This window comes from Betta splendens, chromosome 2 (genome assembly GCF_900634795.4).
Source record: "Betta splendens chromosome 2, fBetSpl5.4, whole genome shotgun sequence".
In the NCBI taxonomy this organism is placed as follows: domain Eukaryota; kingdom Metazoa; phylum Chordata; class Actinopteri; order Anabantiformes; family Osphronemidae; genus Betta; species Betta splendens.
In genome coordinates, this window is record NC_040882.2 from 24,487,053 (window position 1) to 24,513,512 (window position 26,460).

At 52.6% G+C, this 26,460-nt stretch overlaps 3 protein-coding genes across 17 annotated transcripts in view; 1 reads left to right on the plus strand and 2 right to left on the minus strand.

Annotated features, from left to right (window-relative positions):
* The window catches only part of LOC114843057 (multiple PDZ domain protein), a 32,062-nt gene extending 20,769 nt beyond the window's left edge, over nt 1-11,293 (plus strand). For 7 of the 13 annotated variants that reach the window (XM_029129263.3, XM_029129299.3, XM_055504702.1 and 4 more), the window contains 22 exons: nt 1,010-1,072; nt 1,295-1,366; nt 1,866-2,049; nt 2,758-2,954; nt 3,063-3,154; nt 3,563-3,641; nt 3,751-3,819; nt 4,013-4,108; nt 4,191-4,265; nt 4,378-4,573; nt 4,656-4,801; nt 5,571-5,654; nt 6,329-6,522; nt 6,633-6,647; nt 8,145-8,292; nt 8,379-8,465; nt 8,544-8,640; nt 8,714-8,877; nt 9,286-9,390; nt 9,753-9,850; nt 9,939-10,062; nt 10,158-11,293. In XM_029129263.3, the coding sequence (XP_028985096.1) occupies nt 1,010-1,072; nt 1,295-1,366; nt 1,866-2,049; nt 2,758-2,954; nt 3,063-3,154; nt 3,563-3,641; nt 3,751-3,819; nt 4,013-4,108; nt 4,191-4,265; nt 4,378-4,573; nt 4,656-4,801; nt 5,571-5,654; nt 6,329-6,522; nt 6,633-6,647; nt 8,145-8,292; nt 8,379-8,465; nt 8,544-8,640; nt 8,714-8,877; nt 9,286-9,390; nt 9,753-9,850; nt 9,939-10,062; nt 10,158-10,304 (2,532 nt within the window). In that variant the 3' untranslated portion in view covers nt 10,305-11,293. Of the gene's footprint in view, nt 1-160; nt 245-1,009; nt 1,073-1,294; nt 1,367-1,865; nt 2,050-2,757; nt 2,955-3,062; nt 3,155-3,562; nt 3,642-3,750; nt 3,820-4,012; nt 4,109-4,190; nt 4,266-4,377; nt 4,574-4,655; nt 4,802-5,570; nt 5,655-6,328; nt 6,523-6,632; nt 6,648-8,144; nt 8,293-8,378; nt 8,466-8,543; nt 8,641-8,713; nt 8,878-9,285; nt 9,391-9,752; nt 9,851-9,938; nt 10,063-10,157 lie in introns of all 13 variants that reach the window. The other 6 variants (XM_029129311.3, XM_029129331.3, XM_055504696.1 and 3 more) reach the window with 5 other exon arrangements.
* Nucleotides 11,294-20,652: 9,359 nt separating this feature from the next.
* LOC114851388 (leucine rich adaptor protein 1-like) lies at nt 20,653-23,499 on the minus strand. Its single transcript, XM_029143249.3, has 2 exons — nt 22,841-23,499; nt 20,653-21,610 (listed from the first exon to the last, which is right to left on the minus strand). Exons 1-2 carry the CDS (start codon nt 23,060-23,062, stop codon nt 21,272-21,274), a joined length of 561 nt encoding a protein of 186 aa, XP_028999082.1. The 5' UTR covers nt 23,063-23,499; the 3' UTR covers nt 20,653-21,271.
* Nucleotides 23,500-23,645: 146 nt separating this feature from the next.
* LOC114851386 (5,6-dihydroxyindole-2-carboxylic acid oxidase-like) overlaps nt 23,646-26,460 on the minus strand; it is a 323,305-nt gene continuing 320,490 nt past the window's right edge. For all 3 annotated transcript variants that reach the window (XM_029143235.3, XM_029143236.3, XM_029143234.3), the window contains 6 exons: nt 25,927-26,249; nt 25,299-25,503; nt 25,061-25,228; nt 24,811-24,990; nt 24,591-24,737; nt 23,646-24,515 (listed from right to left, as the gene is read on the minus strand). In XM_029143235.3, the coding sequence (XP_028999068.1) occupies nt 24,328-24,515; nt 24,591-24,737; nt 24,811-24,990; nt 25,061-25,228; nt 25,299-25,503; nt 25,927-26,249 (1,211 nt within the window). In that variant the 3' untranslated portion in view covers nt 23,646-24,327. The remainder of the gene's footprint in view (nt 24,516-24,590; nt 24,738-24,810; nt 24,991-25,060; nt 25,229-25,298; nt 25,504-25,926; nt 26,250-26,460) is intronic.

Sequence of the window (26,460 nt, forward strand, 5' to 3'; positions counted from 1 at the left end):
GCTCTGATTCTCCTCTCCAGGAGGCCGCTCGCTCTAATGGCTCCTCATTGGAATGAAACCCAAGCGTTCGCCGCCTTCTCCCGGGCGCCTCTGCTTCCGTTTTGTCAGACGGCGCTCGTCGTGTTGTCAGCCTGTCGCCGCCGCTGTGTGTTGCTTCTAGAAGCCGCCCCTGCCCTTTCTGCCGCTAAGCAGCCGCGGCGCCGCTAACTGCCCCTGCTCGGCCCCGGCACCGGCACCGGCCCAGGTTAGAAGGCTGCTCGGGCCTCGTGCGTGTGCTGTGCGTGTGTGTGTGTGTGTGTGTGTGTGTGTGTGTGTGTGTGTGTGTGTGTGTGTGTGTGTGTGTGTGTGTGTGTGTGTGTGTGTCCTCAACCGTTGCTGTGTTTTAATATTGTAAACTTCTTCTGTCAATTATCCAAACTTTGTGTCCCATCTATACGGCTCCCTCTCATCTCTAAGCATATGTTGCCTGTACTTGTAATGTATACAGTATCTCTCCATCTGTGCTTTCATGTGCTCGTCTACCGCTTCAAAGCAGAACAGTCAAATCCTAGGCTTTTTTTTCACTGTAAGTGCATTTTGTTTTCCTCCTCCCGTCGCCCGCTTTGATTTTCCCCAATTATGCCCTAAAAACGCTCCCCGAGCGTCTCGTCGCCGACGCAAAGGCGACAACTTGATGAGGCGGAAGGCTGTCAGCGCAAACGCAAAGACGTAAAAAGGAACCTTTTAAGCTCGGTCAGTGGGAAACGGGCGAGCGCGGACGGGCTTCACCTGTGACCCGTGTTTACAGCGAGTTCTAGTAGTAACTTGTAAAAACTGATGCTTCCATAAAACAGCAGAAGCTGAGAGACGGGTTCTATTCAATCAGAACATTTATGGCTTTTGTTGAACTTGTTGGAATTATTCACTGACATTGAAGTGAATAATTTTTTCCTACACGTGTGACACAGATTAATTGAAATTCTTATCAGGGTGCGGTGATTAACCTCCGTGTTTGTCGTACATGCAATAGTCATCAGTAACTGACCCCTGCGAGGAGGCACCTGCAGCTGTTGCCAAGGACAACGAGGACAAGGTTGGTATTTTCAATTACCCTCTGCTGCCAGATTTTGTATCGGTGGTTGTTTAGTGCCGCATCAGGCTTGAAATGTAAAAACGTTTCATATCCCGTTCAGTAAACAACCCGTGGCACATTCTTAGAGCGAGGTTCACTCCAGAGATGTCTGTCAGTGGATGTTGGTATCTGTCAGAAATGTGGCGTCTCCTAAAGTTGTTGCCCTTTGTCTCTTCTCTGTAGGAGGGTGACAGTCACTCTAGACTTTTCCTCCACCTCTTCCCAACTAACCCTTTCACTCCTACCCCGTTTAAGGTTTGTGGGTCTTTGTGTTGTGTGTGCCTGTACAGATGTGTTAAATGCATGGTGCTCCGTGTGCATCCACTCGTTTGTGTCCTAACACGTCCTCTGGTCTCTGTGTGAATTACCACATATTCTGTCCTTTGCTTTTGAATCAGCACTTATGTCTTTAGGGATAAAATCATATTCATTTTTTATTCTATATTTTGTTTAGGTACTTTAGATAATAGTTAAATTGTTGTCATCATTGTCTTTGTCATCAGGTGAGTGTAAATATGTCAGTGTTTGAAGCTGGATGGCCCAAATCTGATCTGATCTGTAATCATGCTGCACATTTCATTAGCCCAACTGAATCAGATACAGACTAGACATGGCCTCTGTTGATTCTGTTCACATTCCCAATGTGCCTTCTGCTCTAAACCTCATATCCAGTTGATTCAAGCATAAATGCCAGCATTTCTGCTCTTGGTTTTCACTCATTCACTGTTTTCGACTCACTCTTGTGGCGCGGCAGGCAGTGAAGCGCGATGCGGCGAAGGCGCCTCCCACCAGCGCTGTCCTCCTCCTGCCAGTGGTGCCCCATGTGGGAGAGACCGATACCGACACGCTGACGGAGACTCCTGGCGGAGCCGCCGAGGCAGAGGAGGCGAAGGACGAGGCGGAGGAGGAGGCGGAGGACGAGTTTGGATACAGCTGGAGTGAGTTCAGAGGCTGCAGTTGTGTGGTGTGAGGATCCACAATTTACCTGGTTAATGTTTAAATACATGCAGTTTAAAAATATAGAAGAAACCCAAACAGAATGAGATACTGCAGGCAGCACATAGTCCGTCACTCACTGTAGTATTAACACGACCTGACCACTAGAGGTCGCCCCCCACTAAAGCAACTAGTGTGCTCCTTGAACCTGAAGGACTCACTGCCGCTTTTAATCTATTAGAGCCACGCTTCCAAATAAAGTGTAGGATGAAGTCAGCGCTTCAAGGAGAACAGGTCACATTCCACTGAGTCAACAGATGTAAAGGACAGACCTCCAGCCTGCAGACACCTGGGACTGTGGAGAAGGTGTGTGTGTGGTAGAGAGGCTGAGCCCGTCCTGTGGGGATAAGATTGATGAGGTTGGACCCGGGGAGGAGAGTCGTGGAGATTAGCACAGGACGGATGGTTCAACGGTGGCAGAGAGCCCAGAACGACATGAGCCCACTGGTCTGAACATATCAGACACGAGAGCGTGAACAATAGACACAGGCTCCAATGAAGATACTGTACTTCAGCATTTAAAACTCCTTACGCCTGTGCGTGTCAGGATCCAGGTCGCGTCCCTCTTAGCTCAGCGTAGCACGAAGCGGTACGGGGAGCGCTGCCGTCAGCTCACATCTGTCTGCCACGGCTTCCTCCTCCTCTCTCAGAGAGCGTAATCCAGCGCTATGGCAGCCTCCCAGGAGTCCTGCACATGATTGAGCTGGAGAAGGGCAGGACGGGCCTGGGCCTCAGCTTGGCGGGGAACAGGGACCGCTCTCGCATGAGCGTGTTCGTGGTGGGAATAGACCCCAGCGGAGCCGCCGGGAGGGACGGGCGTCTGCTGGTGGGCGACGAGCTGCTGGAGGTGAGACGCGCTTCTCTGCTCGTTAGGAATACCATGATTTGGCTCAAATCGGCTCACGCGTCTGCTGGTTTCCTCACATTGTGCAACGTGTTTGGTTCATTCTGTTAGATAAACGGGCAGGTCCTGTACGGCCACAGTCACCAGAATGCGTCCGCCATCATCAAGAGCACCCCATCCAAAGTCAAAATCATCTTCGTGAGGTACGCAATCAGCTGCTCGGCCCGTTTCAGCTGCAGCCAAAGCAACGGCCGCATAAAACGACCGGTCAACCAACCTGTAATGCCATAAACGCTCCAGCAGAGGGAGCTGCTGCACTTCTAGTGAAGGAAGCGAGTGGACACGCTTAAAGTTTAGACTTAACATATCACTTTATCAACAGCCTTTTCTGCATCATTTTCATATGTTTGAAAGATGAAAACAACTTGTAAGTGTATGGACACATAGCTAGAACATAAATTGAATCTATATGTGGTTTGTATGTAGTGTATCATGGGTACAGTAGTGACCTTGTACTTAACACGCGCCCGTTTCCTGACCCTGAGATGATGCGTAAATCATGAAGCAGAGGTGAAAACCAACAACCAACCACAGTTATGACTGTGCAACAGGAGCACGGAGGCGCTGAACCAGATGGCTGTGGGTCCGGTGAGGGATCATGAGGGAGACGTGGCGGAGCCTCACGCTGAGGTACGGCACGACTCAGAGACCGCACACCAACAGGCACTCAAACAGAGACCCACCTGGGAGCGTAACACATGAAAAGCATTTGTGTTTTTACCTATTTCCTTCCTTACAGCTGGAAACCACTGCAGCCAACGGCGATGCTGACACTTCAAAACATGTCCATTATGTCGTGAATCTAAAGGTGAGAGGCCTCCATGAAAACCGCCACAAGACAATCCTGTTCCTCTGAAGCACAGAGGTCAACACAGTAGCAGAGAGGAGGTTTTAATGAGGGCGATATTTTCTAAAAAGGCAACGGGGTGTGAGACACCGTCTGAGCCTAAGCATGCAACCATCATTACTGCTTGTACTCAGCTGCTGTTGCTCCTCAATAGGAGGACGGAGGCCTTGGCGTCACCTTCGTCGAGGGGAACACCGAGAGCGGAGTGGAAATTCAGAGCATAACGGAAGGAAAAGGACACACGGGCAAGGTACGGCGTGAAGTCAGCAACACAGACCTGGAATGACGTGAGCTCCGGTTCGCTAATCAGAGCCGTGATGTGTTCACTGCAGGAGGGCTGCATGAAGCCAGGGGACAAACTCCTGGCTGTGAACGGGGAGTCAGTCCTAGGATACACAGTGGAAAAGGTAGAAGGAGACGAGCTGGACTTGGATGGGTTTCTAAAATGCATGTAGGCATGATGTTAGGGAGGAGCCAATACTGACGCAGCGGCTGATTAGTGATTCAAATGTGTTTTAGGTCAGTTCTCTACTGAGAGAAGCCAAAGGGCCAGTGAAGCTAACCTTCACTACAAATGGGACCTCCTCCTCCTTCTCCCCTTCACAGCCAAGCTGCCAGGGCACGGGCGGCTCAGATGGAGTCCCTCTCAGCTTACCCAGCATGCCTAGCGTCACCGCAGTGGCTCTGAGTCAGCCGGAGGCGGAGGCAGTCACCGGTGAGTCTGACATGTGATCTGCCCGGTTTCACCTCGCCGTTCGTTTACTACAGTGACTCTGACTTCGCTTGCCTCATGTCAGGTTCCAGTCGCTCGTCCACTCCTCCCTCGCTGGCCAGTGACCCGACGACCTGTCCCATCATCCCCGGCTGTGAGACCACAATCGACATCTCCAAGGGCCGGACGGGCCTCGGCCTCAGCATCGTGGGGGGCTGCGACACCCTGTTGGTACGAGACTATATGTCTGTTTATGGTGCATTCGAACTTTTCACCAGAATTCATCTTACTCACATATATATTTATATCTATGATGAATCATAGAATCATTTCAAGGCACTTATATCAAGAAAAAACTCCAATAATACCCCTTAAAAGGGAATACTCCATTTAAAGACTATCTGCCTCGACCCATCGGGGCCGGTGAAAGGTGAACAGCAAACAGATGAGACCATCCACAGACTTCCAGCCACCCACACACAGGCACACAACCTCCTCACATGAAGAAGACCAGGACAGAGCGATGGAAGACTCGAGGCATTCAAGCTGACTGTACTGGTGTCAGCTGCCACCCACTTAGAATCTCTGCTGGTGGTGAAACCTGCCAGCAGCAGCTCAGGAATGTAGGAAATGATGTTCCAGCCTTCCTCCTCCTCCTCCTCCTCCTCCTCCGGCTCCCACCCCTGCTGTCCTGTCTATTCTGCCTGCTCACTCAGGCTCCGGGAGAGCAGCTCTTTGTCTGGCCCCGGCCGTAGCAGACAATATCCAGCCCCGGAATGTAACCTTTGAACCCCAAATGACACTCAAACACGCTGGAAGTCAGCGGCACACACTCGCAGGCACCAAATGTACACATGGATTGTAAAACCGCTCAGTCCTCCGGTTGGGCTCATTGATTTCTTCCTTCCAGCTTCCACCCCTGAGCCGCTCATATCCCTTAAATAAACATTCCCTCCTGTCTCTGCCTCTGCGCTCATCAGCTGTGTGTCCCTCCTTCCAGGGTGCCATCATCATCCATGAAGTGTACGAGGAAGGGGCGGCCTCCAAGGACGGCCGGCTGTGGGCGGGAGACCAAATCCTAGAGGTGCGGTGCAGGATAGTCATGAGGCTGAACACTGAGTTCTTTCACAGCTCAAATAGCACAACACTAACGTGGAGAAGGAGAAGCAAGCGCTGGTATGAGTCCTGTCTCAATTATGTGGATTGACAAGTTAAGGATCCAGCCTCCACTTTGACTTGCCCTCCAGTTGACCTGCTTTGTGACAGGGAGGCCAGGGGTGGGGCTCAGGAGTTTAGTCATGGTAGCTCAGTCGCCCGCTCTAAATTGAAAGGCGCACACGCCCTTATGGCTTAATTACACTCACCATTTATTTCTGTCGCTGAGCCAAGCTGGTGCGTTTAGAGAATAGGGTCAGAGAAGAAAAGTGAAAAGAGCGCGTTCCCAGTCCACAGTGACGCCTTTCGCTGCTGTGGGAAAACGTCCTTTGCTAATGGGGTATTTCCCCTGGACACACATCAATCTTCAAACTGACCAGCTGAGCTTCTCATAGAGTTTTGTGGTGGGGCTGCTTCCCTTTAGTTAAACGCAAGCGCTCCAGCCTCACCCTGTACTTTAAATATGCTGATCCAGTGTTCGGAGTTTCCAACGAAGGCGAGGGACGTTGGCATCAAATCAGGCTCTTTAGATCAGAGGACCGATGGCCGCAGCGGAACAAGCCCAGATGTCCGGTTCAGCGTCCTGCCTCTGTCTCGCCACAGGTGAACGGCATCGACCTGCGCGTGGCCAGTCACGACGAGGCCATCAACGTGCTGCGGCAGACCCCGCAGAGGGTGCGGCTGGCGGTCTACCGGGACGAGGCGCAGTACAAGGAGGAGGACCTGTGGGACTCCTTCGCCGTGGAGCTGCACAAGCAGCCGGGCCAGGGCCTGGGCCTGAGCATCGTGGGGAGGAGGTGAGAGAGGGTGATGAGGGGCACCGCTGCCTGATGCGCACACATCTGAGAGGCTCTCGTGGAAGCGTTAGCGCCGTGTGTAACCGCACTGTTTTCCTTCTTTAATGCAGATCGCGGGACCAGAGGTAACCCTTCTTTTTAAAGCCTACCTTTCAATATAGTGGATAGGTGTGTTTGTTTCTGTTATTCAAGCCGGGAAGTACCAAAAGCACAGGAGAAGATGTGAACTGTTGCTTTAGTACTGAATTTGCCACAACAGGTTCTGACTCTTCTTTTACAGCTGGGTGACTGTTTGTAGGCCTGGGTGGATACGTATCAGGGTAAACGTCATAAATCAGGGATGTGACTCAGGTTCTCACCGGAGGTTTCTGTCGTAATCCTCATTTGTTTAGTCACGAACGAGGCCACGTGTTTGCTGCGTCGTTCCCAGCGGTGCCGTGAAGGGAGATTTACGGAAGTGCCGTCGGGTCGTGAGCGGGTGGACGCTGCTACACTTCCAGTCCGCTCTGCGAGAGCATTTATGAGTTAGGACCCACGTGGGAGGAGGCCCCCAGGTTGCTGGTGTGCAGACACAACAGCCTGCTGCTGTCGGGTGTGTGCACTCTGCTGATGGATCTCACCTTTGGGATGAGCTTCTGGAATGGCTTCTGCAGACAGGACGAGCGCGGACCGGCGGGCCGTCTTTATTTATGCCTGTTTTCCTTTTGAATGTGTGGATTGACTCATTTTGTGTTAAACAGTCAAACTTGAGGGCCAGAAATACATCAGTGGGGGTTCACGCAGCGTTTGGGCCGACACGTGGACTTTAATGTAGTTGTAAAGGGTTGCCTCCTTCGCTGTGGTTTTGCTGTACATGTGGAAAAAGCAGCTCGGTAGAATGGAAAAGGCAGCGCCAGACGGCCGTCGGCTCAGACGGAAAGCACAAGCCAGCAGTTAGTGGTGAGGAGATGTGACAGCCAAGAACTGTAGCTCTGGCACCGCAGCTCGTCCTCGTCCACGTAGATAAAACACCTCGCGCGGACAAAGAGCCGTAGAGTTGTGGGGGGAAAAAAAGCAACAAACGTCCATCTACTGAACGAGTTAAAAAGAAAGGATCTTAAGAAGTTAATCCATTTCCCCATTATGTCATAGTCTGAATTGAGGGTTGAAAACATGCCTGATGCTGAGGTGTTAATCGTTAAAAATCCCTTAACATCCTATGAACCAAGACACAGGGAGTGATAGAACGCGCGGTGACAGGTCGGGACATGTCCGTCCTAAATAAACTGCGGTAGCAGAGGATTCCTGATGGAAAACACATTCACTGAGTCTCACATGGGAGGTAAACACACGTTTTGGTTATTAAAAATTCCATTTTACCATCTGCTCTTCTCTAGTTTGACGTATCTGTCCAATAGAACATTATTTTCTAATTGCTGGGTCAATAGTACATCATCACTGTCTATTGTGTCCAACATTTCAGTTTATTTATATAGTGGCAGTTTATAAAGAGTCACTCTTGAGCAGCACTTTGCAACAGTTGAGAGGCAAGAAGCCTCCAGCAGAGCCAGGATGAGGGCGGGCGGCCATCTGCCTTGACCAGCTGCTAAATGGCCATTCTCGCTGCCCTGACTTCCCACCAGGAGCGACACGGGAGTGTTCGTGTCCGACATCGTGAAAGGAGGCTTGGTGGACGCGGACGGCCGACTGATGCAGGGCGACCAGATCCTGTCCGTCAACGGCGAGGACGTCAGGTCGGCCACTCAGGAATCTGTGGCGGCTCTGCTCAAGGTCGGTGAAGCACAGTTCCCAGCGGAACCAAGCGCACACAGTGGATGCAGTAAAGTAAAACGGTGATGTGGCGTCCGGTGTTGCAGTGCTGCATGGGGCCTATTAAAATGGAGGTGGGGAGGTTTAAAGCGGGACCCTTCCACTCTGAACGAAGACTGTCCCAGAGTAGTCAGGTAACGTGGCAGAGACAACAATAAGTGAATCCAGTCAGACAAAGACCATGATAAATGATCTGAAGGCCTTTGTTTCAGATGAGTGAGATCGGCAGCTCCAAGGTGACCCCTCAGTCATGTTCAGACTCTGGGAACCTTCCGGGAGACGTGGACAGACTGAGCAGGGGTCTGGAAGGTAAGAATCCTCCGCTATGAATGATTTTAATCCATGAAGAGGCTCTAACGCTGGGTCTCGTGGTTCCGCTAAGCTGCGGAGCATCAGGACACGCGGACGGTGGAGTTCTCCAAAGGTCCCAGTGATTCTCTGGGCATCAGTATAGCAGGCGGGGTGGGCAGCCCCCTGGGGGACATACCCATCTTCATCGCCATGATCAACCCCGTGGGCCTGGCTGCTCAGACCAAGAGGCTGAAGGTACCGGCGTCATTATGAACCCGCCTACTTTACTCAGACAGTCACAGCAAATTCCACCAAAGGTCAGGAGCCTACGGCCGGTGACCTTCGCAGAGAAAAACACCATTGTAGCAGATAATAGCCACAAATCCCCCAACTCCTACAGGACATGGGCGCCAGAAAAGCTAGCTGGAGTGAAAAGGGGAGCACTACATGAGGCAATTACTGTAACGTTCACAGTGTAAACTATTGTGCTACATAGACAAAATCACAGCACAACAGCGCTTTGTACCCAGGGGCTGGTTTTTGTGCACATGCTGCTAATTAGAGCTGGACGAGGAATCGCAAGAATCGAGCTGCTCGTGCAGTTTCCGAGTCTTGCTCCCCCGTGCGCTTGCATCTAAGCCGTACTGTGATCCCACCCCACAGATCGGGGACCGCATCGTCAGTATCTGTGGAACCTCCGCTGAAGGCTTGAGCCACTCGCAGGCGGTCGCTCTGCTCAAGAACGCCACGGGCACGGTGCAGCTGCAGGTAACGACAGCACACGGCCTCACGCACGCACTCACACCGGTGAAGAGTGATCTGGATCTGGATTATTCACTTTATCTGTGTCCAAAGTTTTCACCAGGCTCCTGGCGGCAGACTTTGAGACACCATAAAACCCACCTGTCAGTAGATCACGTCTACGATAATGTAACTGTGTGTGTGTGTGTGTGTGTGTGTGTGTGTGCGTGCGTGCGTGCGTGCGTGCGTGCGTGCGTGCGTGTGCGCGTGTGTGTGTGTGTGTGTGTGTGTGTGTGTGTGCGTGCGTGCGTGTGTGTGTGTGTGTGCGTGCGTGTGTGTGTGTGTGTGCGTGTGTGTGCGTGCGTGCATGTGTGTGTGTGTGTGTGCAGGTGGTAGCAGGTGGTGACACCACCGTGACGGGCCCCGCTCAGGAGCAGGCAGCAGCTGCAGGCCTCACGCCCAGCTGCATTTTCCAGGACGACCTCGGGTAGGAAGCGGTTCAAACACAGAACGTGCTGCGACGCGGAAACGCTACAGTGGGAGTAAACTCCAGCCTTACTGTCTCTTACCTGCAGCCCGCCTCAGTATAAGAGCATCAGCCTTGAAAGAGGACCTGACGGACTGGGTTTCAGCATAGTGGGAGGGTACGGCAGCCCCCACGGAGACCTGCCCATCTACGTTAAAACTGTGTTTGGAAAGGTGCGAACAAGCTAGTCCCGTTTATGGCAGTGTGTTATTCATCAACGTGCTACATTCACGTGCGTGTGTGTTTGTGTGCGTTTGTGTGCGTTCAGGGGGCGGCAGCGGAGGACGGGCGTCTGAAGCGAGGCGACCAGATCATGGCGGTGAACGGTCAGTCGCTGGACGGGGTCACGCACGAGGAAGCTGTGGGCATCCTGAAGAAGACCAAAGGAGGCGTGACGCTCACCGTGCTGTCGTAGGCACGCGTCGCCGACGGGCCCCAAACGCCTCACCAGCACCGCTTCACAGCCAGCAAACCATGAAGAAACCACCAGTAGGAAGCTGAGGATCATGAAGGAGCTGGTGGCTCGTGTAGTTGGGAACCATGAACGTGTCATCGGAGCTTTCCTGAGGCCTCGTTCACCCAAACAGCTTCAAAAATGAAATAGTCAAATAGAAATAAATCAGAAATAGCCGCCTTGTGAACAGCTGATAGTTTAGTCGTTGCTCTATGGATTTTAGGGAGTCGTAAATAGTGTTAGGAACAATCCACAGCTCTGGGTTGATGTGATGTTTACTGGATGCTGTGGTTTCCAGTATGAAGACAAATGGGTGAAATGTAAGAAGATTCATTTCAGAGCGGTTGTTGCTGAGGGGAAAGGCTTTATATTTCACAATAAAAGCCGAGCGTCAAGAACCCTTGAGGCGACGAACGCATTAGCAGGATTTAGCTAATAGCTACATCAGATCACAGCATTAAATGTTTGGGGGTTTTTTTGTTTGTCTGGTTTCTGCGTTGCACTGTTGTCTGCGATGAATCACTGAATTTCCTGAAAGGCTGATGCTGCTGTAAACCGGTGTTAATGAACTGATCAATGTAAAGGAAAGCTGTGAAAAGTGCTGCGTGCACTGAACTAGATGAAGAGATACTCACTGACACATAGCGCTGCTAAAGCTGATATTTAAAGGTTTTATGTCACAGTATTTGTTGTTTTTTTAAGTATTACTTTTCACTTCGTGAGCGCCCGTTTCCTCTGGACCTTCTGAAAGTGTTGAAGCTGTCACGTGTAAAGGAGCTGAGCTCACGATGAACTTCTTGTTTACTGCGAGTCCTGTAGGTATGAAGTCATTTACTGTGCTCTGCTCTCAGAGACAGCTGCTCTGTCGTCTCACATTAAATGTGTCCAGTACTGTCAAAGCCATAGTACGGAATTTATTCACACCCAATTAAATAAAAGTGACCTTTGGATTCGGTCTCTGTGGTTTTTCTGGGTTTGGGGGAATAATTCCCAAACAAACCGATGGTCACAAACCGCTCCTCGCCGAACACTCGCCTCATTCTTCAGCATTTGTCACACGCTGCTTTAACGTCAAGGAGCTGTTTGTCACCGGACGTCACATTTCTATGAAGGCGCAAGAAAAGTACACAACCGGATTCATGGACGTCGGTTTCAATAGGCTCTCTGTTGTCACTGCATTAAAATACGACCTCTGCATCTGTTTCACAGCAACAGCTGCTTCACGACCGGTCACATGACCAGCGTGACGTCCGCGTTTGAAGCGGGTTTAACACAGAGGGGGGCGACCGATTAATCACAGTCACTGGAGCCATCGGGGGTCAGACGGTTGATACGGAGGAGCTCTGTAGAACCTTTGTAGTAGCTGCACGACTGCTGGAGGTCGAGACCCGACACTCACCTGCAGCTGCCTGGGCCCGAACCGGCGGCGCTGGACAGCGGAGCCGTCGGCCAGCACCTGTTGTTTCAACCGCCCCGCTGGGTTTGGAGGTGGAGGACTTGTCCTCACAAGCCTTTCAGCGCCTGTGTCGCTCCACTTGAATGTGGGCCAGTGCCGAATATCACAACGTCAGTCAGGCCCCTGCGTGAACATTCATGGGGTTTTCCCACAAACGGGCCTTTTTCCCCCTGTGGTCTCATAAACAATCAATGTAACAAAGACTCATTTTAAGCCCATGTTCAATAGAAGACGTCCACTGCTGTAGATGAAGTAATACCGTCCCCACCTGTTCAAACATCTCCCAGCTCAATCTGGTCCAGAGCTGGAGGCCACGTCCTCACCGGCCGGCGTGAGGCGGAGCAAACGGGACCCGGCGCTTAACGACAGAGGAGGCGAGCCCGCCGGGGCGCCCGCTGCACAGCCACAGAGCAAGTAGGGACAGGCTGGTGAGAACGACGCACCGGTGGCGCTCGGAGGCTGTTCAGACTCGATTCGAGCCGCCGAGCTCATTGTCTGCGTTCTAATGGGAGCACTTTGCTGGCGACGCTCGCCTGCTTTGGCTGTGGGCTCAGGGAGCAGCGCCAGCACAGCGGGGGGCCTCTGGGGCCGTGTGGCGGTGACCCCGCGCTCAGAGTGTGACCCCACCATGTAGGCGCTCGCCTACACGTGATTCAGGCCTAGTTAAATTCCCACTGTGGCGAAACAACGGCGGCTTCGAGGAAACGAGCCGCTGAAAACAGGAAGAGGCCTCGGGGGGAATGACCTCCAGCTCTGACTCCGTGCTCCAGTCTTTACTTGTCTGGATCTGCACGTCCCGTCCACGCAGGCGTCTGCATTGTCTGCGTCGGCTGTTATTACTTATTCTTTCCGCTCGGCACAAAGGCGGAACCGCAGACAGGTGCAGGTGCAGCAGCCGGCGGCTGAACCGCTCCGGCGGCGACGGACGCGTCACGCGTCAAGAAGGATCTTCATCCGTCGGCGGCGATGAAAGCAGTTACAGTGTAATTAAGCCACTAAGAACAGTTGGAATGCGTGGATGTGACACATCCTTGATTAAACGTCGCTAAGAAAGTGATTCATGTGCCGCGAACAATGGGAAGAGATTCCAAAACCCGAAGGGAAACTTCCCTGAACCAGTCGCTCCGCTTGAAGCGATTGAACAGGAAATGAGTCAAATCCAGCTCCGCTTCTGCTTTGCTCCTTTCCCATTTCTCACCGCGGCGTCTCGTTTCCAGGACAAACAACAAACATATAACTATCCTCCCATAATTGGACGCTAACAACTATATTTTTCCAAGTAAACAGTCGCGGACGCAAACAAACGCATACTTTGCGTCGCTCGAAAACCCCGAAATTACGCTTCACGGAGGAAGGTGGACGTGATGGTGATTTACGCTGAGGTCGTGCTCATTGAGGACGCAGAGGCTGCAGCTCCGCTCGCGGTCTGGGAGTCAAACAGGGCGGTGACGTCAGGCGGGACTGGATTTCCTCCTCACCTTTCGTCGTGTTTGCACACAGTGGCGCGTTCGATAAGGCTCCTGTTTACACAGACACCGGAGCAGGAGATCAATGGGAGGACGGCAAACAGCGGCGTCCAGTGTTTGCTCTTCAACACCCGAACGCGCTTCAAACAGCGCCTCTGCCGCTGCGCACGCGCTTCGATGACATCAGCGATGAGGTCACCGGGCCGCGAAGCGCCGACGCAGCCTGTGGGAAATGACTGCAGGGACCCGGTGCGTGCGCGACCTTCCGGTGCACCCGTGTCGACGATAAACCCGCATGGAGTCCGCTGGTGCGTGACCGCGGCCGCTTCTTCCCAGTGCAAATAAGCCTCGCCTCAAGCTTGACCTCTTGTTTTTACGTGCAACAGCGTCAGCGCCCACTGTGTTTGATGGCAACCGTCCGGGTTTGATGTGCCAGCATGATACGAAGTGACGTGAACTCACCCCGAGCAGTGCAGGCAGACGGCGGCCGCGTCCCAATCTGTGCCTTGAGGTGACTTTAGTGAATGAACTGACTTGAAAGAACATAAGCAAGTGTCCAGTTTGCAGTTTTGTCAAACGTAGGTTCTCTGTTCTTTAAAAACACGATGTTTGGAACATAAACTTACTAATGAGCATATGTTGGCAGTGGATTGATTCTGCCACTCTGACTCAGATTTGGGACCATAGCAACGTGTCTCATGCTTTAGGCCCCATGGCTGAGGTCAGTGTCAGAGGCTGGTGTGGATTCATTCAGAACCACCTGGAGTGCGTTTGTTGCCCGCGGCGACGCACAGACGGGCCTCCGGGTCAAACTGGGCGGTTTGATGCTACACCACGTGCACGTCCTCCACAGTCGCCACCGCCGCGCGTTCGACTTTTGCTCCACACGCGCTGAATATTGACGCTCACGTCTCTGCGCCGCTGGTTTAAAAATAAAGGCATCGCATTGATTTAAAGCCGGGATGGAAAAATGGGCCATTCACGCCTCCGGCCATCGCTGCTGTTTGAAGCCATATTCCATCTTCATTCTGCAAACCTGCACGTGCCATTACATTAAAATGAGCGTAAAATTAAACCATGGGCCATAAATATCCTCAATCTTACAGCGGTTCTGGCTCAGGGTTGGACTTAAACACCTAACTTTTGATTTATGCCGCTGCCGTTATTCTTCTGACGATGACATTTTTAGTCTCTGTTATCAAATCTGGAGTTACAACCTGGGCTTTAACCTCTATTTAAGACTGTGTTACAACTGTTAAACGCGGTGCTGAGTGAGGCGGAGGCGGGGACATAAATCATCTGCAGCTCTGAAGCCTTGGAAATGAGAAAACTGCGCTGTCATAGAGGAGCAGGGTGCTTTTCTGCGTCACAAAGGCATTATCTCACCTCAACATGTAATTGTCTCTCGCTCGTAACAAAGACCCGGTGAGGTCATAAAGAGTCAGGAGCAGCTGCAAGGTGCATGTGCTGATACGGCGCTGCTCTATATTTAGAGTCTTATCTGTGAGGAGCACCCAGGATGACGTCGCGCCAGGATTCCGAAGGCTTTGCTGCGTCTCAAGCGCAAGGAAACTAGGATTAAAAAGACAACAGAATAAAATGAAGCTCCAAGGAAGGCTTTGGAGCTGTGTTCCCACCTGAGTGGATGCCAAGCTTCAAACAGGTGCAAACAGGTCCTCTAGTCATAAGAGCAGGTAAGGAAGCGTGCTGCCATCAGGCCCCTGCAAACAGACAGAGCTGCACCCACTTCCTGCCTGCGCTGATGCTTATCTGACTGTCTGATAACAACACAACTCCTTAAAATAATACTAAGGATCTTTACAGAAGGGTGACTTGTGTACTTGCAGGGATCAGAAATTAGTCTCTGTCCGTCCGCGTGTTTTCCTAAGCGAAAGCCCCTGAACCAAAGGAAGCTCAGTCCTTATATCCTTATTTATATCAGTAACAGCTTCGCTGCGTACGCACCTGAGAACAGGGAAGTGTCATCAGGCCGCGCTGCATTCACCCCCCGGAGGCCGCGGGGTATTTAGCCCAGACTTGCATGAACCTGCTGTTTGGAAAAAAAGATGAACTGATTTATGGCCTCATTTCGTTGCCACGGTGATTTAGTCTCCTACAGGGAAATCGAATGACAGAAGCGTCAATAAAAAGGGATTGATATCGGCTGAATCGCTCCGTCGCGCTGCAGATTTATCTAACGGCCCAGTCAGTGCTACTGTTACAGAGAAGCGTGAGTGGATGTGAACTAAACGAAACCTCATGCATGTGTGCAGCACATTAGAAAAGGTCAGGCTGCAGCGGTAACCTCCACATTGCATAGTAATAATGCTTCCCCTGCATTTATTGCGCCGTAAAATGTTATCATGCGATGATGGAATGTCGGCGTCGTGACAACAAAAGAAGAGCCTTGTGCGAAGCCTCGCAGCCACACATTCATCTTCCCACTGTTTTCAGAAGTGGGCTGCAGCGGAATCCGCGCTATGTGGCTCCGCCTGCCAAGATCCAGAGATTCCCCTTGAATTTCACTTTCCATCGCTGTAAAAACGAGGAGCTGGAAGCTGGAAGGAATCAGGTGCTGTGAATTCATTAACGTCCCCCGGCTTCCATTTCCACACCAGCCCACGACAGCAGTGCTCCTCATAACTGAACGAATTAAAAGGATGTTGAAGCCACATTTAACTCATGGTTGCTGACTGTTGAAATACGAACTATGGAGATTAATTCTTGACCTTGATGGTGGTGTTTGAAACTAAATATCCAGCTGTTCCCTTTTAATATTAAACTGGTCCAATGTGGTTAAAGTGAAGCTCCTCCATGAACGAACGCATGGATGGAACCAAGGTTTATATGTAGATCTCTGTAGGACAATAAATAGACTGAACCTGTCCACAAGCGTGATCATTTGTCTTGGTTCATCATCTCGCCTGTTTGTGGCCGCTGAGCGAAGGTGCAGACGGAGCATCCAATCATGCAGCAGCACCGTTGCTCAGCCGTCACCTGCAGATACCTCCATCCAGCTCTCCAGAACCCACGGAAATTCAAAGGTTCTGCACCGGCGGCGACACAAAGGAGCCACGGCACCGCGCTAGACCGCCGTGACCCCTCCTAGACAGAACAAGCCTCCTGAGTCCTATCAGTAACAGGCCGCTAAGAGGCTTTACTCCCCTCCCCGGGCACAAAGAGCAGTCTGTTAGGCCGCGCAGGCATCCCAGGAGTCGGCCCAGACAGGTGGCCGTCCCCCCGGGGCGTGTGGGGGCTGGGAGCCGAACGTAATCAGACACAGGCCAAGACAAATGCATGATGCGGGTTCGTCCGCGGTGCATAAACACCAAGGCCTCCTTCATATCGCCAACGTAACGCTAGCTAAAGGTCGCACTGGCATTTGGTTAACATTTAAATTTAATAAAATGCTCAGCGACAAACAAATCACAGCTTCTCTGCTTTGCAGCCTCTCAGGGAGACGAGACCGGACGGTAATTCAAACCCTTCAGAATGACACCGGTGGAGGTGGAGAGCGTCCAAATCCTGCTCAGGTAGAAATGATCCGGTGTTTTCATTGAAGCTCTGCATTTGACTGACGGGGCTTTAACACGGTGCCAGGAAAACCTCTCCAGTTTTGCGCCATAATCCCTCCCGGATATTCAAGGTCCTCTACCTCCAAAACCAAAGCACTTGAGTCAAATCTTCAAGGTCCTGTTAAAGCAGTGGTGAGAAGCCGAGCAGGGTTTTAGTGGCAGCCTTTGAGGTTTGACCCTCACAGTGTTTCTTTTACTGGGAGTTTAATTTTGGGTCGTGATCGAATGATGAATCCCAGTTTGTGCCACACGTAGAACATCAGAGACAGGAACTGAGAGCAGCGATAACGACGGGGCCGCGAGGACATGGGGCAGTGACACTGACGGAGAGTGCAGGGGTTGATGGTTCCCGAGGGGATCACGTCCCTTTTCACATGATGACAGAACGTTTGGGAAAGTAGGACTTGGTAGTGACGGGAAAAGTGCAACCATAATGAAGACGGCAGTGTCGCTCTGAGGGAGAACTCCAGGCAGCTGTGCGTGAATTATAGCATTTCTCAGAAGATCTCTGGAAGGGACTTAAAAGTACTGGGAGTAAACATAACAAACATGATCTATGACCACTATCTACTTCCTGCTGGCAGCACTTCACTTTAAACTCGATGTGTCTTTGGAGCGGGGTCTGAAAATCGGTGCGGACCCAAACGCAAGCTCATCTCCAGCAGATCCGTTGAAACTCCACACCACTTGACCACGGGCCTCATCAGTTTGACCTTTGTTGACCTCTGGAAGGCAATCAATCGTAATGTTCTCCCGTTGACCCCAAACTGCTCTCATTTGACCCGAACGAGCGTCCGGGGGGTCACGGCACACACCCACCGGGACGCCGCGTTTGCTAGCTAGCATGCTAACGCGCTAGCGCGCTGCCCCGGCGGTCGCTCCCTCAGCGCCGCGGGGCAGCGCGTTGCCAGGAAACACTTGAAAAGACTTTGACCTTTTGGGTTAATGTTGCCAGTTGCTGGGAGTGTTTCTCATCCACCCTGGTTAAAGCCAGTCAGGTTGAGAATGACTTAATAATGTGTGCTGGACTGATGCAGCCACAGCAGAGATACGTTTCCAGTCCGGCCTAAATTAAAACCCGTGGCACATCTCATCTGTGTCTCATGCTTCCCTGCCTGGCTGTCAAAGAGCAGAGCCAGAGTTCAAAAGCTCACACGGGGTCAGTGGCTACTGTAGAGGCCTCTTTGATTCCCAGCCGGAATAGAAGCGGGAGGGGAAGAGGAAAGAGGGGGCATCAAAGGGGATAGAGGGCGGTTTTGTTCCCTCGCCTCTATCTGCTGAAGGCTCCTGGCCGATGCAGTGAGTTTAATCTCAGCTCTGCGACGGTGTGACCAGAAAAAGGCATCTGAAAGCTGCTCCGGGACAACATTCAATGCATTTCTTGATGATATTTCGTGTAGATCCTGTTCTGTCCATTGGACTCACCATAAAGCTCAGCGTACCTGAGTGGCCGCGGGTGAAGGTTCAGCTCTGGTGACTAATGACGACTGATCCTCAGCTCGTAGTGAAGGGCTGGTGCTGGGACTTTTGTTTGCATTAGCCGTGGGCACGGCGCAACAGGTTCCTCCAGTTTGTGCCTTCAGCAGCAAATTCGTGCATTTCAACAGTTTGCATCTGGAAAATATCTGATTTCGCGAACGCTTTGAGGTCATTCAGGCCATAACATCACCACACATACTATAGCACTGGTTGCAGACCACATGTTCCCACTGGTGTAATGTCAGTGACCCATGCAACACTAATGACTTCAGCAATTTAGGAATAATTCTTTATGCAACCTCAGGACACCACAAAAGGCCCAAATTGCTCCACTTGGCTCGTTTCTAATCTCCAGTCATAACAACCGTAATGAAGCACTTGTTGCTATTATTGCGGTAAAAATAAGCCTTGAACAATGAATGGAATGCGGCCTGACCAGCCTGGAGGGCAAGAAGTTCTCAGACTGTCTGCCTTCGGGTCGCTCGGGCACTTTCTGTGTGATGTTTACAGAACCTGAACCTGAGTGTTGGAGCCAGGTCTCAGCAGCCTTTGTTCAGGCCTCATATTTGCACAGGCGGAAGCGGTGACGTGTTGGAGCCGAGACTCAACTGAGTCGTTCTAGGAGCAGGAAGAGAAAATCCGGAGCGGTTCAGGAATGACTGTCGGATCCGCGTCCTGGCACCGGGCCAGGCTTCACCGCTTCATCTCACAATAACGCGCTGTAACGGCCGCATGTCATCACGGGACGGCAGCGAGGCGCTCGCTCGGCGCCGGCGCATCAGCTCGCGTGAAGCGCGTCATTAGTGTTTCCTCTAGACAAAATAATGCACTGTGCTGTGGAACAGGCCTTTGAGTTTCCCACAGCTTCATAAATCTGCAAACACGGAACTCTTCACCTCTGGGAATGTGATAAAAGTCACAGTGGACCTAATGTGCCACATCCATCACATCATTCTGCAGCACGTCCATCACGTAATGCACACATTAGGTTTCCTTTAATGACTACGTTTCTGGAGCTTTCGGGTTTAGTCGTCTGGAACAGGCGAATCGCTCCTCAACGCCTGCGACTTCCTGCCCCGGCGGTCGTCCGTGTTGAACCCGCTCACTAACCCAGATGCTTTACCCTCATTTGGTGGCGTGGTGACCGTGTGGTCTCCCTCCATCCTGCGGCACACGCTCAACCTAGCGGCTAATTTGCCAACGGGAAACAGGAAGCGGCCGAGGCGACATCCGTTGGTGCTGGAGAGTAAGAAGCGAGGGGTGAATAACGCACAGAGCGGTTGGCTTCTCCTGTTTGCTTTGCACAAAGTCTGTGTCATTCACCCCTAGAACAAACTAGAACTGCTGACGGGAGCATTTCACAAATGTTCAGTGCGGAAGGATTTCTCTCTTTCTGAAGAGGGAAAAACACACGTCGCCAAAGAGGCAGAACGATGTGGTGACAGAGCTGAACTCAACGTGTAGGAAATGTACACAAAAGGCAACTCCTGTTCATTGGTATTGTACCATGTAGCTCCCAGGAATTCTAACATTGCAACATGAACCTGCAGGACCGGTTCTGTGCGTCCAATTGTTTCCCGGCCTCTAGTCTCGGCATCTCGCTGGGAGCCGGGGAGGACGTGGTGACATCGGTTAAGACGCGAGCACTTCTTGTGCTTTTAATTGAAGAGCTGACAACGAGGTCACGCTGCCATTCACACGGCCCTGTGCTTTAGTGGCCGCGTCCCGCTTCGGCTTAAGCCTGTCAAAGCCCGTGGGAGGCAGAGATAAGAAAAAGGCAGCCGAAAGCCAAATAAAGCTGCTTTGCACTCGGAGTGAGACAAACTTACAAGTGTGCTTAATGTGATTCTATCTGTCTGGAACTAATGGGACACTAACTGTGTCCGTGGAGTCACACGTCCAGGAAACTAAACTCTTTGTGCATAATTTCAGGAATAATAGCTGCTAATAAGATGAGAGGGCGAGACATCTCCGCGGACAAAGTGAATAATTGAAGACTAATCCGACAAGATAGTATTTCCAAAGACAAGTCGCGATGTCGGATGAGTCTGAGAACCAGCGAAGGACCGTGCCTCATGGCAACGCAGTCATTTGCAAGTCAAAGAGACCAAGGTTCTCGTCTTTCATATAATGAATGTCCCTGTACTCTGTCTGGGGCGTCCATTATCAACAGGCAACACGGAACGCCTGCTCCAGCTCTGATCACAGGCCACAGAGCATATCTGAAGGGCTCCTCCTCTGGAAAGGACACAATAAGAAGCTGTTTGCCCAACGCTACACAAAATACACTCAGTTACTGCACTAAAAGCATTAAAGAATGTTAGACACAGAGCAAGAAGAGATAATCACAATATATTAGTTCATTTGTGCAACACAACAATCAACAATCCATAAAAAAATCCCTAAAGACACGAATCAGTGTGGACGCAGGTCCTTTAATGTGACGATGGACCGTTTTAATGGACCCACAGCTCAGAGGCCTTTCACACAGGTCCGACGGCGCCTGGCGCCGACAGCTTCCGTCCGAACCTGGGACTCTGTCCGACACCGCGTTTGAGACGTCCATCGCTCGCAGCACAAGCAGGAACCATAAAGCGGAACATTTACAGCGGCCGGTGCTGTTTTTTTGGCGTGGAGGCGAATTGCACTTGCTGTGACACTTAACGAAACGCAGCGGACACTTGAATCCGTCCGAAAGGTCCCGTTTGCTGCAGGTCTGCTGCTCCTAATCTGCTCATCCTCTTAGTTCACTCTGAAAACAAAACTTTGGGCTTAAACCTGGAGTTCCTTTAAGAGGTTTAACGTAATAAATACTTGCTACACGATAAAGCACCTTTTATATTAATTAACCTGTGTGATAACACGTTAAGCCGCGGAGTTAAGTGGCAGTGGTGTGATGAGGAACAGCTGCGAACGGGCCTCAAAGTCTCTCCCCTCGGTCCGAACCCGTCGTCATCCGAAGCAGTAATACTCGTCCGCCTCCACCCGGCGCTTCAGCGGCGCTGCGCCCGCGTCGTCCGCGAGCGGCGGCGGCGGCGGCGACGGCTCGTCGGGGAAGTCGTCGGCCAGCGTGTCCAGGTAGCTGCCCACCGACAGGCCGTCCAGCCCGTCGCTGTCGGCGCCGTCGCCGTCCTGGCTGTCCGACAGGCTGTACAGGCTGCCGGCGCCGCTGCCGGCGCCGCTGCCGGCGCCGCCGCCGCGCTCCTCCAGCAGCCAGCGCACCGACTCGATGCCGTCGTTGATGGACAGCAGCTGCTGCATCAGCGTGACGTCGATGGCGCGCAGATGGGCCTGCGGAGAGAAAACACGCACACGGTGATGGATGGGACCCGCTTCCTGCGCGCTTTACGTGGTGTAGCGCGTGTGTGCGCTTCGCTTCCTCGTACGGACGCGCTTCCTGCTGCATCCACGCCTGCTTCAAGCCCACGGTTCAACAACTCAAAGGCCGGTGCTGAGGGTCACGTGACGCTGCAGCGGCCTGTGTTCATGGCTTGGTTTAGACTCAGGCCACGGTGATGTAACAGTGTGTTCATTGACTGAAACCCCCTCACACACACACACACACACACACACACACACACACAGGCCGCGCCATTGATCGCCCACTCACTCACCCCTCCCACGGAGCCGCGTTTGGGTTTGGGTCCAAGCGTGTTAATAACATGGCACCGGTGGGTCGGCACCACGGGCCCAGTTAGAAAACACAATTAGCCCTCGCTGCGTTGCGTCGCCTGCTGTGAATCAGGCTGGGCCTTCACACACACTCACCCGCGCTTTGGCCTCTCATGTGATGTGAAACGAAGCCAATCGCCGCGCTTCTGCCTGAAGTGTGTCAGCGTCGCACAAACAAAGCAGCCTGATTAGATTAGTGAGCGTGAGTGAGAGACAGAGGCTCCCACCACATTTAAATGCGCTGCGTCATAATGAGGAAGCAATGACAGAATGACACTCGGCTCGTTTTAAAGCCCAATTTGTCCTCGCCTCGTATCAAAGCGATCCAATGAATGAATATGAGGAGAAGTGCAGGTGTGAGTCTGTGGCGCCGGCATCAAACTAAGCCTCCGCTGAGCATGATGCAGCTCTACTACGGCCTGGGAACCCGGCCCAGTCCGCCATCTGCCCGGGATCCTAATACCTGACGCGACCTGGCTTAAGTGGCTGTGACTCTGGACCTGACGACGGTTCGGTCTAACGCAAAAACACAGCGTGGAACCCATGAAAGACATTAGCAAGTGCTTACGACGTGGTAATTACACAGGTACATTCAGTGATTGGCAGCTCCGCTGAAGGGGCTGTTGATCAAAGGGCTGTGAATGACCTCACACACACCCATCACTAACAACCACATGTTGATGTGGAGCTCTCCCTGTGCACGCGCGCACACACACGCAACGCAGCCTTTACACCGAGCCCACGCGAAGCCCTTAAACCCGCAGCCGCAAAGAATTACGAGCGGCGCTTTGGCGAGAGCGGGTTTCTTTGTGCCACGCGGTTCTTCACGCGCAGAAAGCGCTCGCTTACCATCTCCTGCTTGAGGAACTGCATCTTGCTCTCGAGCCGCTTCAGATCCGCGGAACTGGCACGAAACTTGTAGCTGAGCACATGCGGCGCCGCCGCCGTCGCCTCGTGCTTTTCCTGGTGTTTCCCGGCAACGAGGGAGCGAATGAGACTCTCCGGCACCTTCCGGCCCACTTTGGTCTCGATGTCCTTTAAATCGGGCAGGACGCCGTCGTCGCCGTCCATCGCAGACGTCACGGGGACGGCGCGTTACGGCTGGACGGTCCGGAGCGGCCGCTTCCGGAGCGCAACGGGCCGCGCGGCTGCGTTTGCGGCTTTTCCCAGGGTTCCGCAGAGGAGACGCGCAAAAAAAAGTTCACGGAGCGCCGTTTTCTCCACAACTTCGCTTAAAGCGGCGCTCAGAATGAAGTGACGGGACAGTGGCGCTTCCCTGCGGCTCCACCGACAGACCTCCCATCGACGCGTCCGACCAGTAGCGGCGCGGTTCAACGAGAGCGTGGCCTCCGTGGATCCTCCCACGGAGGCGCGTCCGTCTGAAACCAGACACCGGACAGGTGAGGCGACAGCTTTCCTGCTCTCAAGGGACGCTTTTTTTCAGGAGTTACAAATTAGCAGCTCTGGGACTCGAGCCATGAAATAAATGAGTCCCCGCGAGGACGGCGCGCGGTGCCAGCGTGGATTAGTGCAAAGGTAACACCAAGTAAAGGCATCATAGACGCGATGGAAATCCTGCACGTGCTGCAGAAACAAAACTGTTGCGATTCGTCGACGTTGAGAGTTTTTCCAGTGCAGAGTCGAACAGAGCTCGTAGTGTTGTGGTGTCAAATTTAATCATGTAATATGATTTAACTCGCATCCAGATCCAGTAAAAATCAGAAATGTGAACACATTAGTGACCATTTCACACAGATTCAGTAGAAAATGACAAACAAGTTGCACAATGTCGAAATTACGACTGTCTGATATTCTGCACGTTGCTACATTCCTAATTATCACTCATCTGCTTATCTCTTATCAAAACACCGTCTGTAATAACACGTGAAGGCGTCTCTCAACAGGCGCCGGTTTAAAGGTTGAACTCGTGCTCCCCCTGGTGGCGATTTGTCAATAGCGTCATCATTGGACTTCATCTAACATCACAGCTGAGTTTAGAGAAAGTGTTAGTTCATAACTATGTTGCACGTTGCAGATGAATCCATTTTCATTGCTGTCATTACTTCTTGCTTTAAGAAGTTTTCTACAGATTCTACATTCTTTTCTCCTACTTCGCTGGCGCTGACTGGACCCTGGCGGCGTCGCCTCACGCCACTCGTTCACGTTCACTTTATTTCATCACCCTTTTTCCGCCGGTAAAGCGTTTCAGGTACGTGGCAAAAAACAAAACAATTGCAATACAAAGACAAGAAATGATTATTTAGATCTACGCGCGCTGCTCCGAACGGGAACAGGAAGCGGCGCTGGCGGCGCCGGCGGCGAGGACGGACCGGGTCTCACACCACAGACTGGCTCTTCTCGTCGTCGTAGCGCTGGTACTGGTCGCCCAGCAGCGGCTGGTGGCCCTCCATCCTGTAGGAGCGGGCGCGCAGGGCGCACGTGGTGGCGGCGAAGATGACCGCCACCACCACCAGGGCGGCCACTATCGCCATGGTGATGATTTCGGTCAACGTGAAGGGCTGAGCTGCAGAGATGGAGAGGGGCGTCATTAGTAACAGTGCTTCGGTTCGAACGCTCGGCTCTTGAACCACACGCGTACCTGGCCATTCGGCTTCGTACGAGTAGCCCAGGTTTTCGGGCGCAGTCACAAACATCTCAGCGTTAGTTACCGGAGGCCAGAAGGGAACCATGTTGTAGCCCCTGTTGTGTCCAATGGGGGCATTTTCTTCAGGGTACACATTAGAATCTGCAGAGAAACGATGCAAGTCAGCCTTGAAGCTCACGAGAGAGAGGAAAATACCAGCGCGTCGTCACAACACCTGGACTGTGTCTCCTCAGCCATTCATCAAATATGGCATCAGTGAAGGTGTGCAGCAGGACGAAGATGGGGTCGTTGGGGGAGAGGTGGGTCTGACCCCCGGTTCCGTTCAGGAACAGGTGGGCCAGGTTGTGGAGGCTCCTCACGATGGGGTCGTAGTTCCCCTGGGGGGCGCTGTACCCTGATGAAGCACATGAAACACGATGAACGGCTGAACAACGCAGGGTGAGACCCCCCCCTCGGTTCCTCACCTTCGATGGTGTTCCTGAAGCTCTCGGAGGACGTGGAGTAGTAGGGGGGGGTGTCGAAGGTGCCGACCTGCAGGCAGTCTGCGATGTCCTTGGGCTCCGGCAGACGCTGCACCATGGGTCGGTTGACGTTCCCCGCCGGGTTCCTCCTGATGGGGGACGTCTCAGTGCCTGGGGGCAGCGAAAGGCAGTCAGAGGCCGAGCGTGAAAACGGCGGCGTGAAAGCAGCAGCCGTCCTTACTGTTGCACACGGTCCCCAGCGTGTCGTAGTCGTCCACGCTCTCGCAGACCACCCTCCACTGGGAGAAGATGGAGTTGGAGCTGAGCGAGTTCATGTCGAAGCTGCTCCTGGCTCCCATGAGGTCGTCCGTGCAGATGTCGCAGGCGCTGCCTCCGATGGCGAAGTTCCAGTAGGGCAGCGCGAAGGCGGGGTCCCGCAGCATGTCCTGTGGGGGGGGGTTGAAACAGACGTGGGGTCTCACTCAGGAGTGGAGGCATCATCTTTCATCCTCATCTCTGACTATGGGGCGTCGCGAGCGCGTAACAGCATAATCAAGAACCAGGAGACGGATTCGACGGTTGAGCTGCAGCAGCGCTGAGCCGGAAGCCACGTTCTCCCTGTTATGACTGCTGCTGATTTATGACCCCCCCCCCCACTGAAGCGCCGGCCTGGCGGCGCGTCAAATTGATGGCGCGGTGCTCAGATCTGATCTGAGGCTATAAAAACATGACATTTCGCACGCTGCTCGCTTATTAGAGCGCGTCGATTACAATTCTCCCGGGTCAATTAAAAATTTTAATTTGAAATTTTATGAACTGAATCTACTATATTTCCTCTATTCTATAAACAAAGCAGAGTTGACGCTCACCTGCATGTCCCTCTCCAGCTGCAGCAGCTGGAACCGGTGCCACGTGAGGAAACCGGGCCCCTCGTGGGAGAAGTCCACTCCCCCGAAGCTGGCCTGGCCCGCGCCCAGGAACGTCTTGCTGACGGAGTAGTAGTGCGACCACACGAAGTAGTTGTAGATGGTGACGTTCTCGAACTGCACCGTGTTCCCGTCCGGCCCGAAGATCTCCGCGTAGCGCCGCGTGGCGATCACCAGGTCCGGGTGCACCGTGCGCTTCGCCTGGTCCAGCGCGCTCACGAACCGGCGCTTCTCGTCCGCGCTCAGCTGCATCACGTTCCTCCTCACTGAGGAGTTACAGCGGAGGGAGAGTGGATTACCTCGACCAGTCATGCGCTAATGCTTGATCCGTTTTTAATGACGGGGACAGGATCCAACTATTTGTGTGATTTCCCGATCAGCTGACAGCTTAATTAGGATGTTTTACCTTCTCGGACGCTTCGTCCTCGTTTATGTGACGTACTCTCCAAAACCACAACCACCAAATGATTCCGTTCC

Excerpts from the sequence above, each read along its gene's own strand:
- LOC114851388 (XM_029143249.3), bottom strand. The coding sequence starts at position 23,062 with ATGGACGGCGACGACGGCGTCCTGCCCGATTTAAAGGACATCGAGACC. Across the intron at positions 21,611-22,840 it reads AGTTCCTCAAGCAGGAGATG|GCCCATCTGCGCGCCATCGA; the intron begins GTAAGCGAGCGC and ends TTCTCTCCGCAG.